The sequence below is a fragment of the Chiloscyllium plagiosum genome, chromosome 46 (assembly GCF_004010195.1).
Source record: "Chiloscyllium plagiosum isolate BGI_BamShark_2017 chromosome 46, ASM401019v2, whole genome shotgun sequence".
Lineage (NCBI taxonomy): Eukaryota > Metazoa > Chordata > Chondrichthyes > Orectolobiformes > Hemiscylliidae > Chiloscyllium > Chiloscyllium plagiosum.
The window spans coordinates 3123718-3139121 of record NC_057755.1 but is presented as its reverse complement, the minus strand read 5'-3'; the positions used below and the strand labels follow the sequence as shown (position 1 = coordinate 3139121).

Below are 15404 nucleotides of genomic sequence, written 5' to 3'. Positions count from 1 at the left end.
TGATATTCCTGTCCCTCACACGTTCACCCCTTTCTGATATTCCGCTTTCTCTCACACATAAACCCCTGTCTGACATTCCTGTCTCTCACACGCATAAACCCATATTTGATATTCCTGTCCCTCACACGTTAACCCCTTTCTGATATTCCGCTCTCTCTCACACATATATCCCTGTCTGATATTCACCTTTCTCGCACATAAACCCCTATTTGATATTCCTTTCTCTCACACATAAACCCCTATTTGATATTCCAGTCTCTCACACACAAAGCCCTGTCTGATATTCCTCTCTCACACATACACCCCTTTCTGATATTCCTGTCTCTCACACATGGACCCCTGTTTGATATTCACCTTTCTCATACATAAACCCCTATTTGATGTTCCTTTCTCTCTCACACAAACCCTTTCTGATATTCCTGTCTCTGACACATGCACCCCTGACTGATATTCCTGTCTCTCACATATAAACCCCTGTCTGATATTCATCTCTCTCACACACGCAAACCTGTCTGGTATTCCTGTCTCTCACACATAAACCTCGTGTGGTATTCCTGTCTCACACTCAAGGACCCCTGCCTGATATTCCTGTCTTTCTCACATAAACCTCTGTCTGATATTCCTCTCTCTCACATATAAACCTCTGTCTGATATTCCTGTCTCTTACACATAATCCCCTGTCTGATATTCCTCTCTCTCACACACAAACCTCTGTCTGATATCCCTGTCTCTCACAGACAAACCCCTGTTTGATATTCCTCTCTCTCACACATAAACCCCTATCTGATATTCCTTTCTCTCACACAAACCGTGTCTGATATTCCTCTCTCTCACGCATAAATCCTGTCTGATATTCATCTCTCTCACACATGCACCCCTGACTGATATTCCTGTCTCTCACACATAAACCCCTGTCTGATATTCCTCTCTCTCACACATAAACCCTGTCTGATATTCCTGTCTCTCAGAGATAAACCCCTCTGATATTCCTGTCTCTCACACACGTAAACCCCTGTCTGATATTCCTGTCTCTCACACATAAACCCTTTTCTGATATTCCTCTCTGTCACGCATAAACCTGTCTGATATTCCTGCCTCTCACACGTAAACCCTGACTGGTATTCCTCCCTCTCATTCACAAATTCCTGTCTGATATTCCTGTCGCTCACTCATAAACCGCTGTTTGATTTTCCTGTCTCTCACATAAACCCTGATTGATATTTCTGTCTCTCACACATAAACCCCTGACTGATATTCCTCTCTCACACACACAAACCCTTCCTGATATCCCTCTCGCTCACACGTAATTCCCTGTCTGATATTCCTCTCTCTCACACATAATCCCCTGTCTGATATTCTTCTCTCTCTCTCTCACATAAACCCCTGTCTGATATTCCTGTCTCTCACACATAAACCCCTGTCTGATATTCCTGTCTCTCACACATAATCCCCTGTCTGATATTCCTCTCATCTCTCTCTCACATAAACCCCTGTCTGATATTCCTGTCTCTCACACACAAACCCCTCTCTGATATTCCTGTCTCTCACACACGTAAACCCCTGTCTGATATTCCTGTCTCTCACACATAAACCCCTGTCTAATATTCCTGTCTCTCACACATAACCCCTCACTGATATTCCTGCTTTTCACACATTCTGATATTTCTTTCTCTCTCACACAATTTCTGTCACGTCAAATTAAAAGTTCCTGCCAGGCGCTCGAGCTGCTCTGTCATTTGAGAGTCATTTGAGGGGAGAGGTTGAGAAGGAATGTCCTTCACTGTAGCCTCAGGTATTAAACTTGTTTGTTGTTACTCTGTATAACAAACCAGCTGTCCAGCCAACTGAGCTAACTCAGATGTATCATAATGTCTTTTTCGAGCACATCAACCTCTGATGGTTCTCTCCAGCTGTGTCAGATATTCTCTCTGTCACAGAGCTGGCCTAATAGTTCCCTCTTTCACGGATGAAAGCTATTTCATATCTCTCTCTTGCTGACATGGTCCCGTCTGCTATCCTCCCATAACTTTAAAGTCATGCCTGATATTTCACTGTTTCCCACAACAAACTCGAAATGACGTTTTTTCTTGATCTGTCATTGAAATGTAAGTACATCGAGTCTGTCTCAATCGTGCAGATCATGACTAACCATGTCCTCAATATCATTTTCCCACACTTTCTCCACATTTCTTATGACATTACACTCCAGAAGTCAAACCAGTTCTATCTCAAACTTGATTAATGATTGAGCTTTCACAGTCCTTTGGGGAAGAGAATTGTGAAGAGTTACCATTCTCTCAATAAAGAAATTCCTCTTCATCTCAGTCTTAACAGACCTTTGAGATTATGGCTGCTGGTTCCAGAGGTAATACACATTGAAATCCTATGTATATTCATCCTTCAGTCATAGAGTCCTAGAGATATACAGCATGGAAACAGACCCTTCGGTCCAACCCGTCTGTGCCGACCAGATATCCCAACCCAATCTCGTCCCACCTGCCAGCACCCGACCCATGTCCTTCCAAACCCTTCCTATTCATATACCCATCCAAATGCCTTTTAAATGTTGCAATTGTACCAGCCTCCACCACCTCCTCTGGCAACTCGTTCCATACATGTACCACCTGCGTGAAAATATTGCCCCTTAGGTCTCTTGTGTATCTTTGACCCTCTCACCCTAAACCTATGCCCTCTAGTTCTGGACTCCACAACCCCAGGGAAAAGACTTTGTCTATTTATCTTATCCGTGCCCCTCGTGATTTTGTAAACCTGTATAAGGTCACCCCTCAGCCTCCGACGCTTCAGTGAAAACAGCCCCAGCCTGTTCAGCCTCTTCCTGTAGCTCAAACCCTCCAACCGTGGCAACGTCCTTATAAACCTTTTCTGAACCATTTCAAGTTTCACAACACCTTTGCAATAGGAAGGAGACCAGAATTGCACGCACTATTCCAACTGTGGCCTAACCAATCTGCAGTACAGCCGCAACATGACCTCCCAATTCCTGTACTCAATACTCTGACCAATAAAGGAAAGCATATCAAACGCCTTCTTCACTATCCTATCTACCTTCGACTTGACTTTCAAGGAGCTATGAACCTGCACTCTAAGGTCTTTTTGTTCAGCAACACTCCCTCGGACCTTACCATTGAGTGTATAAATCCTGCTGAGATTTGCTTGCCCGAAATGCAACACCTCGCATTTATCTAAATTAAACTCCATCTGCCACTTCTCAGCCCTCTGGCCTATCTGATCAAGATCCTGTTGTAATCTGAGGTAACCTTCTTTGCTGTCCACTACACCTCCAATTTTGGTGTCATCTGCAAACTTACTAAGCATACCTTTTATGTTCACATTCAAATCATTTCTGTAAATGACGAAAAGAAGTGGAGTCAGCACTGATTCTTGAGACACTCCACTGGTCACAGGCCTCCAGTCTGAAAAACAACCCTCCACCACCATCCTTTGCCTTTTTCGTTTGAGTCAGATCTGTATCCATATGGCTAGTTCTCCCTATTTTTGTGAGATCTAACCTTAATAACCAGTCTCCCATGGGGAACCTTGTCGAACGCCTTACTGAAGTCCATATAGATCACATCTACTGCTCTGCCCTCATCAATCTTCTTTGTTACTTCTTCAAAAAACTCAATCAAGTTTGTGAGACATGATTTCCCACGCACAAAGCCATGTTGACTATCCCAAATCAGTCCTTACCTTTCCAAATACATGTACATCCTGACCCTCAGACTTCCCTCCAACAACTTGCCCACCACCGATGTCAGCTCACTGGTCTATAGTTTCCTGGCTTATCCTTACCGCCCTTCTTAAGCGGTGGCACCACGTTAGCCAACCTCCAGTCTTTCAGCACCTCACCTGTGACTATCAGCGATACAAATATCTCAGCAAGAGGCCCAGCAGTCACTTCTCTGGCCTCCCACAGAGTTCTAAGGTTCACCTGTTCAGGTCCTGGGGATTTATCCACCTTCATGCATTTCAAGACATCCAGCACATTCTCCTCTGTAATATGGACATTTTTCAAGATGTCACCATCTAGCCCTTGGAAGAATTTTTAAGTTACAATGAGATCACTTCTTGTTGTTTGAAATTCTGCAGACTCAGACTTAGTTTCCCATTCTCCCCATGTAAACATCCCACCATCCCAGGGATTAATCTGGTAAACCTACATTGTTCTCCCTCCCTGGCAAGTATTTCCTCTACACACTGCTCAATATGACGTCTCACTAAGGTTCTAGACAATTGTGGTTGTATTCTTCTGTCCTCAGATTCTCTCAAAATGAATTGTTTTCCTTTATAATAGCTTTCTGCACCTACATGCTACCGTTTAATGATTTCTCAAGAAAGCCACCCAGATTCCTTTGGAAATTGGCATTTCCCAACTGATCATTATTTAAGAAATATTCTGTCTTTCAGTTTATTCTACCAAAGTGAATAATCTACCTCTATTTACATTATATGTCATTTGTCATGTTCCAACCCATTTACTAAGCCTGTCAAAGTCCTCTTGAGGCTTCTTTGCACCTTCCAAACAGCTTGCTCCCTCTTCCCCTGTCCCCTTCTTGTCCCCTTAACTCAGTTTGGTGCTATCAGCAAATTGGAAAATATTATAATTGGTCGGCGCATCCAAGCATATATATATAAAATATGTATATTGCACTGACCCTTTCTGTACTCCACTAGTAACAGCCTCACATTCTGAGGAACTCAAACAAATCCTGCCTGATATTTTCCTGTCACGCACAAATCCTGAATGGTTTCACACCTCCTCTGTGTTATAGTCTCATGTTTTCATCTGTCATGAACTCTAATTAATGTTTCTCTCTCTCTCACCCAAATCCTGGATGATAATTTCTATCTGTCTCACCCAGGAGTTTTTGTTGCTAAACCTGTACTATTGTCTCCCTGCCATTTGAATAACTTAACATTCTGATGTGGAATTACAGCTGAACTCTTCTTCTCTTGCAGATCACCGAGATAATGATTGGAATCACTCAGGTGGTGTTCAGTATTTCCCTGAATTTCACTGAAAGTTACATCTTTGCTGTTTTAATCGGGATTCCCTGGTGGACAGGAGTTTTGGTGCGTTTGTTTTCTTATCGATATTGACAAATCACTCAAAAGGCCAAAGAAATTCACAAGAGCAAAAATAAGAGTATTCAGTATGATCACTGCTGGTTTCTCTCTCGCTTCTACTGTTTCACCCAAACCTCATAACCCTTGGCTCAGAGTCGAAAGAGCTCAGCCTTTGAATAAACACAATCGTTGAATACCCCTAAATCTCCAGGCTAGAGAATTTCAAAGATTCACAGCCCTGTGAATACGGGAATGTCACTTCATCTCAGTCTTCAAAGGCCAATTCTGGAACACCTATTGGAAGACCTTAAACAAACTGGAACTCCTTTTCTCTATGCACGTAACTTAATGGAAGGTGTAAAGTTCTCATGGTGTTGACAAGAGGAAATATGCTGCCAGACTTACTGAATATTTTAAGCATTTCCTACATTCATAACTGATTTTTAAAATCCACAACGTTTTTCTCAGCTGTCATTGCAGAGACATCATCTTTTTCCTTCAGTCATGCAATGTCAGCCTCTAGCTAGGGCTAGCATTTATTTCCTGTGCAGAATTGTTCCAAAGAAGTTAGTGGTGAACCACAGTCATCGGGGTGTTTATTAGAAAGAGAATTCCAGAATTTTCACCTGGCAAGTGAAGGAATGTAGATGCAATTCCATGTCAGGATGATGCGTCGCCTGGAAGGACAAGTTGTATGTGGTGTATTCCTATGCTTTTGCTACCTTTGTGCTCCTAGGTGGTAGAAATGCCAGCTTTGGAAAGTTCCTTGGTGGTTACTGCTGAATATCTTGTAGACGGTACACAATGCTGCCAGTGAGTGACAGTGGTGAGGGAGTGAATTTTCTAAGTAATGGGAGGGGCACCAATAAAACGGGTTGCTTGTCCAGGATGGTGTTGAATTTCTTGAGTGTTGTGTGAATTGCACCCATCCAGGTCTGCTGGAGAGTACTTCACCAAATTTCTTACTTGTGCTTTCTGGATAATGACTAGGATTTTGGAGAGACAAGATGTGAGTACTCACACAGAATCCCTAGCCCCTGACCTGTTTTTGCAGCATGGGTAGTCCAGTTCAGTTTCTGGTCAGATAGGGAGAGGTTCAAGTCATAGTGGTGAGATGTGGAACTTGCTACCACAGATAGTGATCAAAGTAATTTTCTTAATATGTTTATTCAAGGCATGTGGAGGTAGCTGCCTAAATCAGTATTTATTATTCCTTCCTAACAGCTGTTGGGAAAGTGCTCATGAGCTGTGATTTTATACTGCTATAGATTTTTGGGTGTCGGTATGCCCACAGTTCTGTTAGGAACGGAGCTCCAGGATATTGATCCACAGACAATGAGTGAACTGCCATATAGTTCCATGACAGGATGGTGTGTCACTTGGATGGGCACTCACAAGCGATGGTGCTCCTTTGGCATCTGTGAGCTTGTCCTTTTGGCAGGGAGAGCTTGGCAGATCATTGGTCAGCCCTCAGCATGTGAGTATTGGGAGATTCATATGTGACAGTTCTATTGAATGTCAAAGACAGAGAGTTAGATTAAAAGTTCAGACTCTTCCAAAAGAAAATCAGGTGAGTAGTTGAGAGAAAAGTGGATAGAAAGATCAGCTGAAAAGCTGTGATGAGGATGGAATGGGTGGAGACTTATACAAAATAATTGCTACTTCATGCTGTACACATACATTTTAATCCTTTACATATGTATTTATAAATACAGAGTATGCTGCAAAGTGTTTTAATATTCAGTTTACAATTATTGTTACACCACCAATGTTTCTTACACAGTGTACTTCTATCCCACAGTTTATCATAGCAGGATCACTGGTGGTGGACATTATAAACACCGCGAATATCCACCTCGTAAGTATTTTTAACATTTTAACTTCTTGGGATTGTGTTGCATGACCTGGTCACAGTTTGTCCTGAAGATCCCCTTGAGGAGAAAGTGAGGTCTCCAGATGCTGGAGATCAGAGCTGAAAATGTGTTGCTGGAAAAGCGCAGCAGGTCAGGCAGCATCCAGGGAACAAGAGAATCGACGTTTCGGTCCTGAAGAAGGGCTTATGCCCGAAACGTCGATTCTCCTGTTCCCTGGATGCTGCCTGACCTGCTGCGCTTTTCCAGCAACACATTTTCAGCTCTGAAGATCCCCTTCTCAAATCCTCCAGGTGGGAATTTACGATATAAACTGACCCAAGCCCAGTTGTTATTTCCATTTTATTTTGCAATATAATGCTTAAGTGAATGTGGTAGTACGAGCGTAAAATAGATAAGTGAGTGGCTGGAAAGATAATGTATTGGAGAGGAGTGTTTTTGATTTCTGGGACAGGAACATAAATTCAAGGGAAATGGGACCTGAGCAGGCCCTGGTAGACTGGACCGCAACTGAAACAGGATCCTTTTTCTTCCTGGATGAGTCTGGGAACATTTGAACTGAATTAGCTTTGGTATATGGGAACCTAGAAGTGATATTAAAGAAGGATGCCAATGTGCAGGGAAAGTCTGTCAACCGTGGAGTTAGTACGTCATGTTATCTATGAGCTTGTCCTTCACGCAGGGAGAGCTTGTGGCTTTGACAGATCATTGGTCAGCCCTCAGCACGTGTGTAATGGGAGATTCATATGCGACAATTCCATTGAATGTCAAAGACAGAGAGTTAGATTGAAAGTTCAGAGTCTTCCAAAAGAAAATCAGGTGAGTAGATAAGAGAACAGTGTATAGAAAGATCAGCTGAAAAGCTGAGATGGGAAGGATGGAGTGGACGGAGATTTGTACAAAGAGCAAAGACCAAAATAGTTGTTGCTTCATGCTGAGTGGAAAGGAATAATGTCTATCTGAGGATATATCTGAATGTGTGGAGTGAGGTAAATAAGACTGGTGAGTTATAGGCACATGGAAATCTAATGTTGTGGGTATAACTGAAACCTGGCCCTCAGTAGGACACAACTGGACAAGCATAACTACTTGTCATGACTTGGAGGTGCTGGTGTTGGACTGGGGTGGACAAAGTTAAAAACCACACAACACCAGGTTATAATTCAACAGACACTAGCTTTCAGAATGCTGCTCCTTCATCAGGTGGTTGTTAATGTTAGTGCTTCGAAACAAACGTTTTGGGCTATAACCTGGTGTTGTGTGATTTTTAACTATTTGTGGATACAAGATTTTCAGGAAAGAAGGGTGGAGGAAAGTCATGATTATTAAGGAGAATTTTGCAGTACAAGGAAGAGATATCCAGAGGATTGAAGGTTTGAATTAGTTTTCTGCGAACAAAAACAGGGCAGCTATATTGCTTATTGCTATCTATAAACCACCACCAGTTTACAGGGACATTAGGGAGAAATATAAGAATTGTCGAGTAATTATAATGAATTTTAATCATGTGATTTGGACTGGGACAGTTGTACAACAGAGTTCCTAGAATGTGTTCAGGACAATTTTCAGAATCAGCACAATTTCAGTCAAGCAAACATGGAGCAAACATGGACTGCGGATGCTGGAAGTCAGAGTCAATAGATGTGGAACTGGAAAAGCACAATAGGTCAGGCAGCATCCAAAGAGTAGGAAAGTCAACGTTCCGGGTGGAAACCCTTCGCCAGGACTGGGGAGGGGGAGGGGAACCCAATAGTATGTAGAGGGAGGTGTTAATGGGGATGGGGGAAAGGTAGGTGGGAACTTGATAGGTGAGTGAAGGTAGAGGGTTTTAGTGATTGGTCAGTGGGAAGGTTGGAGCAGATCGGTGAGTAGGAAGATGGACAGGTTCGGTCAGATCAGGGAGGTGAGGGGGGGGAAGGATGGGGTTAGACATGGGATAAGGTTGGGGTTGGAGGGATTTTGAAGTTGGTGAAATTAATGTTGAGTCCATTGGTCTGTAAGCATCTTAGGTGGCATATAACATTTGGGCTCCCCCTCCCCAGTCCTGACAAAGGGTTTCCACTCTGACAGTAGAGGAGGCCAAGGATGGACATGTCATCGGGGGAATGGGAGAGGGAGTTAAAATGGATGACAACCGAACGGTCAGTTTGGTTAATGATTCTTGGGAGTGAGGTGTGTTGAGTGGAGAGCATTGAGGGACGGTGGTCATTATCATGAAAGGTTTAGGTTTACTTTGGGCAAGTACATGGAACAATCCAGGGTTAGAATAATTAACTAGGGAAATTACAAAAGGCATTTGGTAAAGTCTCTGCAGTGGTGTGCAGCTAAGAGTTCCCTCGATAAAGGAATAGCAGAAAAATGGATCCAAAATTGTCTGAGTGACGAAAAGCAGTACAGAGTAGTTAATGGTTATTCTTTGGACAGGGCAACTTGTGTAGAATACTGGGTCACAGCTGGTGCATTTGGCACCAGACTTTTCTGAAAGATTGCAGAAAAAGTTCACAAAAATAGTTCCAGGGCTGAGGGTCATCTGTTTTGCAGATAAATTGGAGAAGTTTGGATCCTCTTTCTAATGTGTTTGAAAGCATGAGGGATTTGGATAGAATAAATACAAATAAACTGATCAGGAATCAGAAGAAAATTGAATTCAATTGACAAAAGAAATGACAGCAACAGAGCTTTTTGCCACCTGAGTCGTTAGGATTCGGAATTAGGTGCCCAGGAGTTTGGTGGCAACAGCTTCAGTTGAGGAATTCAACAGGAAGTTATCTGCAAAGGAAGAATGCACAGGACAATGGGAAGTTGACCAGGGAGGGGCGCTAGTTGAGTCACTGCTTCATTGAGACTGGACATGCATGTGGGCCAAATGAACTCCTCCTGTACTTTCCCTATTCTTTGGGTCCAGAGGGCTGGAGAAGAGACACTGATGTGGTCAACGATTTCAGGAAGACGTGGTGAGGGGGGAGAGGCGCAGTTAGTAGTTCCTCCAGAAGGGAGAGGACATCTTAGTTGTAAGTGGATTTGATAATGAGCTGATTGCAAAGTAACCTGTTTAAACTTCCTGCAGAAACAAGCAATAATAGTGATGCACATAGTCAGCTGTATCGCAGCTATTGTCGGTACAGGAGTTTACTTTGTCACACTCAACTTGATGGAACCACTAACCTCAAGCTTTTACTTTGTGAGTAGCTCTTCCGTTGTGAGTGTTCGGCAACAGTAAGATTTAGAAAGAGGGAGAGAAGAATAGAAAGCAGATACTTGAGAGAAAGGGAGGTTGTTCTCAAAGAGGGAGAGAAGGAGTCAGTGGTACAAAGTGGAGACAGTGCTTTGGAATAAGGGGGTGTTTGGGGGGGTAGGGGGAGAGAGAGAGAGAGGCTGGAGGGAAGAGAGAGAGCGAGCCAGAATTCAGAGCTGGGAAAAGAGAGAGATGGTTACGTCATCGGGGAAGAAATCTAGCAAGATGTCAGATTTAAGAGTGAGAGACAGTCTTGGCGTTGGGGTGCAGGTCAGATGTGGGGAGAACATAGAATGTTACAGCGAGGTAGAGGCCCTTCGGCCTCGATGTTGCGCTGACCTGCGAAAATTTATCTGATGCCCCCTAACCTACACCCTTCCATTATTGTCCATATGTATGTCCAATGCCCATTTAAATGTCCTTAATGTCAGCAAGCCTACTCCTATTGGAGGCAGGTCATTCCACGCCCCTACTACTTTGAGTAAAGAAACTACCCCTGATAGCTGTCCTAAATCTATCACCCCTCAATTTAAAGCTATGTCCCCTCATGTTAGCCTTCGCTATCTGAGGAAAAAGGCTCTCACTGTCCACCCTATCTAACCCTCTGATTATCTTACACATCTCGATTAAGCACCTCTCAACCTTCTTCTCTCCAATGAAAACAGCCTCAGTTCTCTCAGCCTTTCTTCATAAGACCTTCCTTCCATACCAGGCAACATCCTAGTAAATCTCCTCTGAACTCCCTCCAAAGCTTCCACGTCCTTCTTATAATGCAGTGACCAGAACTGCACCCAATACTTCAGGTGAGGCCTTACTAGTGTCTTGTACAACTGAAGCATGACCTTATGGCTCCGAAACTCAATCTCCCTACCAATAATACCAACACACCATATGCTGCCTTAACAGCCTTATCAATCTGGGTGGCAACTTTCAGGGATTTATGCACCTGGACACCGAGATATCTCTGTTCATCTACACTGCCAAGAATTTTACTATTAGCCGAGTACTGTACATTCCTGTTACTTCTGAAGTGAACTACCTCACACTTTTCCTCATTAAACTCTATTTGCCACTTCTCAGTCCATCTCTGCATCTTATTTATATCCCACAATAACTCAAAACATCCTTCGGCACTATCCATAACTCTACCTTAGTGTCATCCGCAAATTTTTAACCCATCCTTCTACGCCCACATCCAGGTCATTTATAAAAATGACAAACAGCACTAGCCCCAAAACAGATCCTTGGGACACACCATTGGTAACTGAGCTCCAGGATGAATATTTCTCATCAACCACCACCCTCTGTCTTCTTTCAGCCAGTCAATTTCTGATCCAAACCATTAAATCACCTTCAATCCCAAAACTGCCTATTTCGTACAATAGCCTACTGTGTGGAACCTTATCTAACGCCTTATTGAAGTCCATTTATACCACATCAACTGCCTTACCATCATCCACTTGTTTTGTCACCTTCTCAAAGAACTCAATAAGGTTAGTGAGACACAACCCACCCTTCACAAAACTGTTGACTATCCTGAATCAAATTATTCCTTTCCAGATGATTATAAATCTGTCCCTTATAACCTTTTACAACACGTTACGTACAACCGAAGTAAGGCTCACTGGCCTATAATTACCAGTGTTGTCCTGACTCCCATTCTTAAACAAGGGAATAGCATTTGCTGTCCTCCTGTCTTCTGGCACTACTCCTGTCAACAACGATGACATAAGAATTGAAGCCAAAGGCTCCTGGGCTTTACAGAGAATCTGAGAATAAATCCCATCCATTCCCAGGTCTTATCTATTTTCAGGTCTTCCAAAATTGCTAAAACCTCTTCTTTGTCAACCTCAATCCCACCTAATCTTGTAGCCTGTATCTCCGTATTCTCACTAACATTGCCCTCTTCCATTGTGAATACTGACGAAAAAAAGCGGGGAGAGTAAGAAATGTTCCTTAGAAAGTGGTACAGGACACAGCAAAGGGATTGGGTTTGTACCTGGAAGAGGGAGGACGTGACAGTAGAGCAGTGCTCTGGTAGGAGAAGGGCAAACGTCAGAGTTGGAGACTGCACTCAAGACTGAAGCACTGGATTGGATGATGGTGATAGGGCAGTGATTGGGTGAAGGGACCACTGCTGGCGAGAGGAGACAGTGACAGTTCATGGGGTGGGGAAGAAGAGAAAGGAAGCAGGGCTCGGGGAGATGTCTACCTCTTATAAAGTGGGGATTGAGTGCGAGACAGTGAAAGAGGCTGGGTTTGCATTGTTGATCAGGAATAGAGTTCAAGAAGTAAAGGATGAGGGGTAGGTCCCACACTGAAGAGTGGTGATTGGAGTGTCCCACTTTTGTGTTTTACAGTTGGGGCCATTGATGCTGGTATTCTTCCTCTTGCTGCTGTGTTTCCTGGAATGTATCATTGCCTTTTTCGTTTTATTCCTTCACTGTTCAGTCCTCGCTCAGAGTGTGCATGGTAAGCTTTTCAGGAAGGTCAGAGGGTGTTTGAGTGGTGGATAGTTTCACATCTCTCATTCAGTATTGCTCAGCAGCACGTATGTGTCTAAAGGCAGTGTGGGCAGGTAGGTCACTCCCTCACAGTGACCACTGCAGGCACCTAATTCTTCCTGATCTCCTATTACTCCTTCACCTTGCATATATCTTCCAGTCTAAGTCCCATAAAACCTCCGCATTTCTGTATGCTTTATGTCCAACCACCATCTTATTCAAGTCAGACAACCATCCCTATCTTTGTAACCTCCTTCAACCCCTTGACCCCTTCCTATCTCTATAGACTCCTCCAGCCCCTATACCCTTCCCTTTCTCTGTAATCTACTCTAGTCCCTACACCCCTCCCTATATCTGTAACCCCCTTCAGCCTTTACAATTTCTCCGCTCCCTCTTTCTCTGTAATCTCCTTCAGGTCCTGTACGCTCTCTACATCTGTAAGCCCATACAGGTCCTACACTCCTCCGTGTCTAACCTCCATCAGGTAACACACCTCTCCCTATCTCTGTAACGTCTTCCAGACCCTACATCCCTCCCTATGTCTATAACCTCCTGTATTCCCTCCACCCTCCCTATCTCCATAACCTCATTTGGCCCCTACACTGCCTCCCTACCTCTTTAACCTCCTCCAGCCCCTATCTCTGTGATCTCAGCCCATTGAAATCTCCAAGTTTGTAACCTCAGACTCCAACAACTATTTCTATCTTTTTAACCTTTGCAGCTCCTTGAACCTCCCAATGTTATAATCTCCTGCAACAGCTACAAAACTCCCTCTCTCTTGTACTGTTCCGGGCTCCTGCAACCTTCCCTGTCTGTGGCAACTCCTCTTCTCTGTGCTCTTTCAGCTGCTACAAATTTCCATGTCTCTGTCACCTCTTGCAACCTGCCTCACTTCTGTAACCTACTCTGTTTGTGGGTGGTGCACACATGTAAGGTTTCTGATTAGAGAGTAGGAAGTGGGAATCATTCTGTGGAGGTATGGACTGCTGCCAGTTAGGTGGGAGTGGATGCGAGGCCTGTGCTGAGGGCAGAGCTGTGCAAAGGGATGTGACTGCGGTGAGGGTTGGTGCTGTGGAGAGGTTGGGTAATTTGGGGAGAGGTGTTCGGGTGAGTAGGGAGGGTGGTGGTCTGGGAGGGCAGGTTAATGCTGCTCTTGAAGCTACATTCTTGAAGTAAAACAGGAAACAATCTCCACATTAATATTTTTAGCCAGGAAATCCCAATTGCATTTCCGAAGTCCACGTTGAATGTTGCTACTGGAAGATCCTGGAAAGACCAGTTTGCCGTTTGGAATTGCAGATGGAAACAGCAGCTCCCTCTTGAAGCCAAGGTGGCTCTTTGGTTTGGGACATCCTTCATTCCCTCCAGAAATGTCGCCAGCTGATCATGTTCCATTTTAGTCCAAAGGTTCCTCTTCTGTTGAAGCGATTGAAGTTGGGATTGCACAGGGAAAGAAGAGGTTAAAAAGCAAATAGGCCACATGACTATCTTAGTCACAGGGGTCAAGGCTGATCTCTCTCAGCACTGATCACCGTTGACCTCTTCATGTTGTCAAGATGAACCTCAGCTGTAAAGCTGGCCAAGAGGATTGGATTGCTGAAAATGCCCCTTTATTAATCGGGCCATCCTTCAGTGCCTCAAATTGTTTCCAAAAACCTCCCTGATATGTTTCTACATGTCAGGTAACGTCTGCAAGTGATTGTCTGATGTTATCGTGGTTCTGTACAGTAACATCACACACTTCGAGTTCAGGAAGGGCACATTTGGCCATCTTTGAGCTTGTTGAAGTGTTGTTGAATTTGTCCCACACTTTTAATCTTGCAGAGGTTTCATACATTGACCTGATTTCTTTTGATGAGGTCCCATTGCATGAGTTTCCATTTCCCTTTCAGTGAGTGTGTCTCAGAACACAGCAACCCGCAGCGTGAAGAAGAATGCTGTCAAGTTGGCTTTGGTTAATTCACCAATTACCTTCAATGAGGGTTGTCTTGTTTCACATCTGTAGTCACTGAAAGCAGGCCCTTCCCATTTACCTTGTTAAATATTTGCTGATTTTTAATAGCTCTGTTAAAAGTCTCCTCACCCTTCTCTGCTCTTCGCAAGTCTCACCACTGAAAGTTTAGGTTACCAATTAAACACATATCCTAACTTTTGTTTTGTTTTATTTGAGACTTTAACCAGTTCAGGCAACAGGAGACAGCCTGATGAAGTGGTTTTGGAAACATTACTAAAGTAATGCTTGATAAAGCAGGGTGTTGAATTGAAAGGCATACTGCAGCTTTGCTTTTCCATTTGGCTGGGGGCATGGAGTTGACACTCGATTTCTGGACCCACTCCACTACCTCGATGTCCTTGTGTTTCTGACTGGACAGCAGGCGATGTTAAGTTCAGTTACAAACTTGGTGCACGCACTTTGGTCACTGAAAGCTGCTGCTTGCTATTTCCAAGCCATGCCCTATCGTCAGATCAGTACTGTTATTACATTCTAATTGTCTCGAGGAGTGTCTGATCAATTAAGTCATGTCATCTGCTATTACTCCCTTTCAGGACATAAGAAATTAGAACAATGTAGATGTTCAGCTCCTTGAGTCTGTTCCACCCATTCAGTAGGATCATAATTGATCCAGCATTCCTCATATCCACTTTGCCCATAACCCTTGATTATCCAACCAATCAAGAAACTGCCTATCTCAACCTTGAATAGAC

At 43.7% G+C, this 15404-nt stretch overlaps 1 protein-coding gene across 1 annotated transcript in view; it reads left to right on the top strand.

Annotated features, from left to right (window-relative positions):
- Positions 1–14829, top strand: part of LOC122544131 — a 66897-nt gene extending 52068 nt beyond the window's left edge. The window contains exons 16-20 of the mRNA XM_043683169.1: positions 4981–5094; positions 6890–6946; positions 10027–10140; positions 12555–12666; positions 13908–14829. Coding sequence (XP_043539104.1) covers positions 4981–5094; positions 6890–6946; positions 10027–10140; positions 12555–12666; positions 13908–13945 — 435 coding nt within the window. The 3' untranslated portion in view covers positions 13946–14829. The remainder of the gene's footprint in view (positions 1–4980; positions 5095–6889; positions 6947–10026; positions 10141–12554; positions 12667–13907) is intronic.
- Positions 14830–15404: the final 575 nt, after the last annotated feature.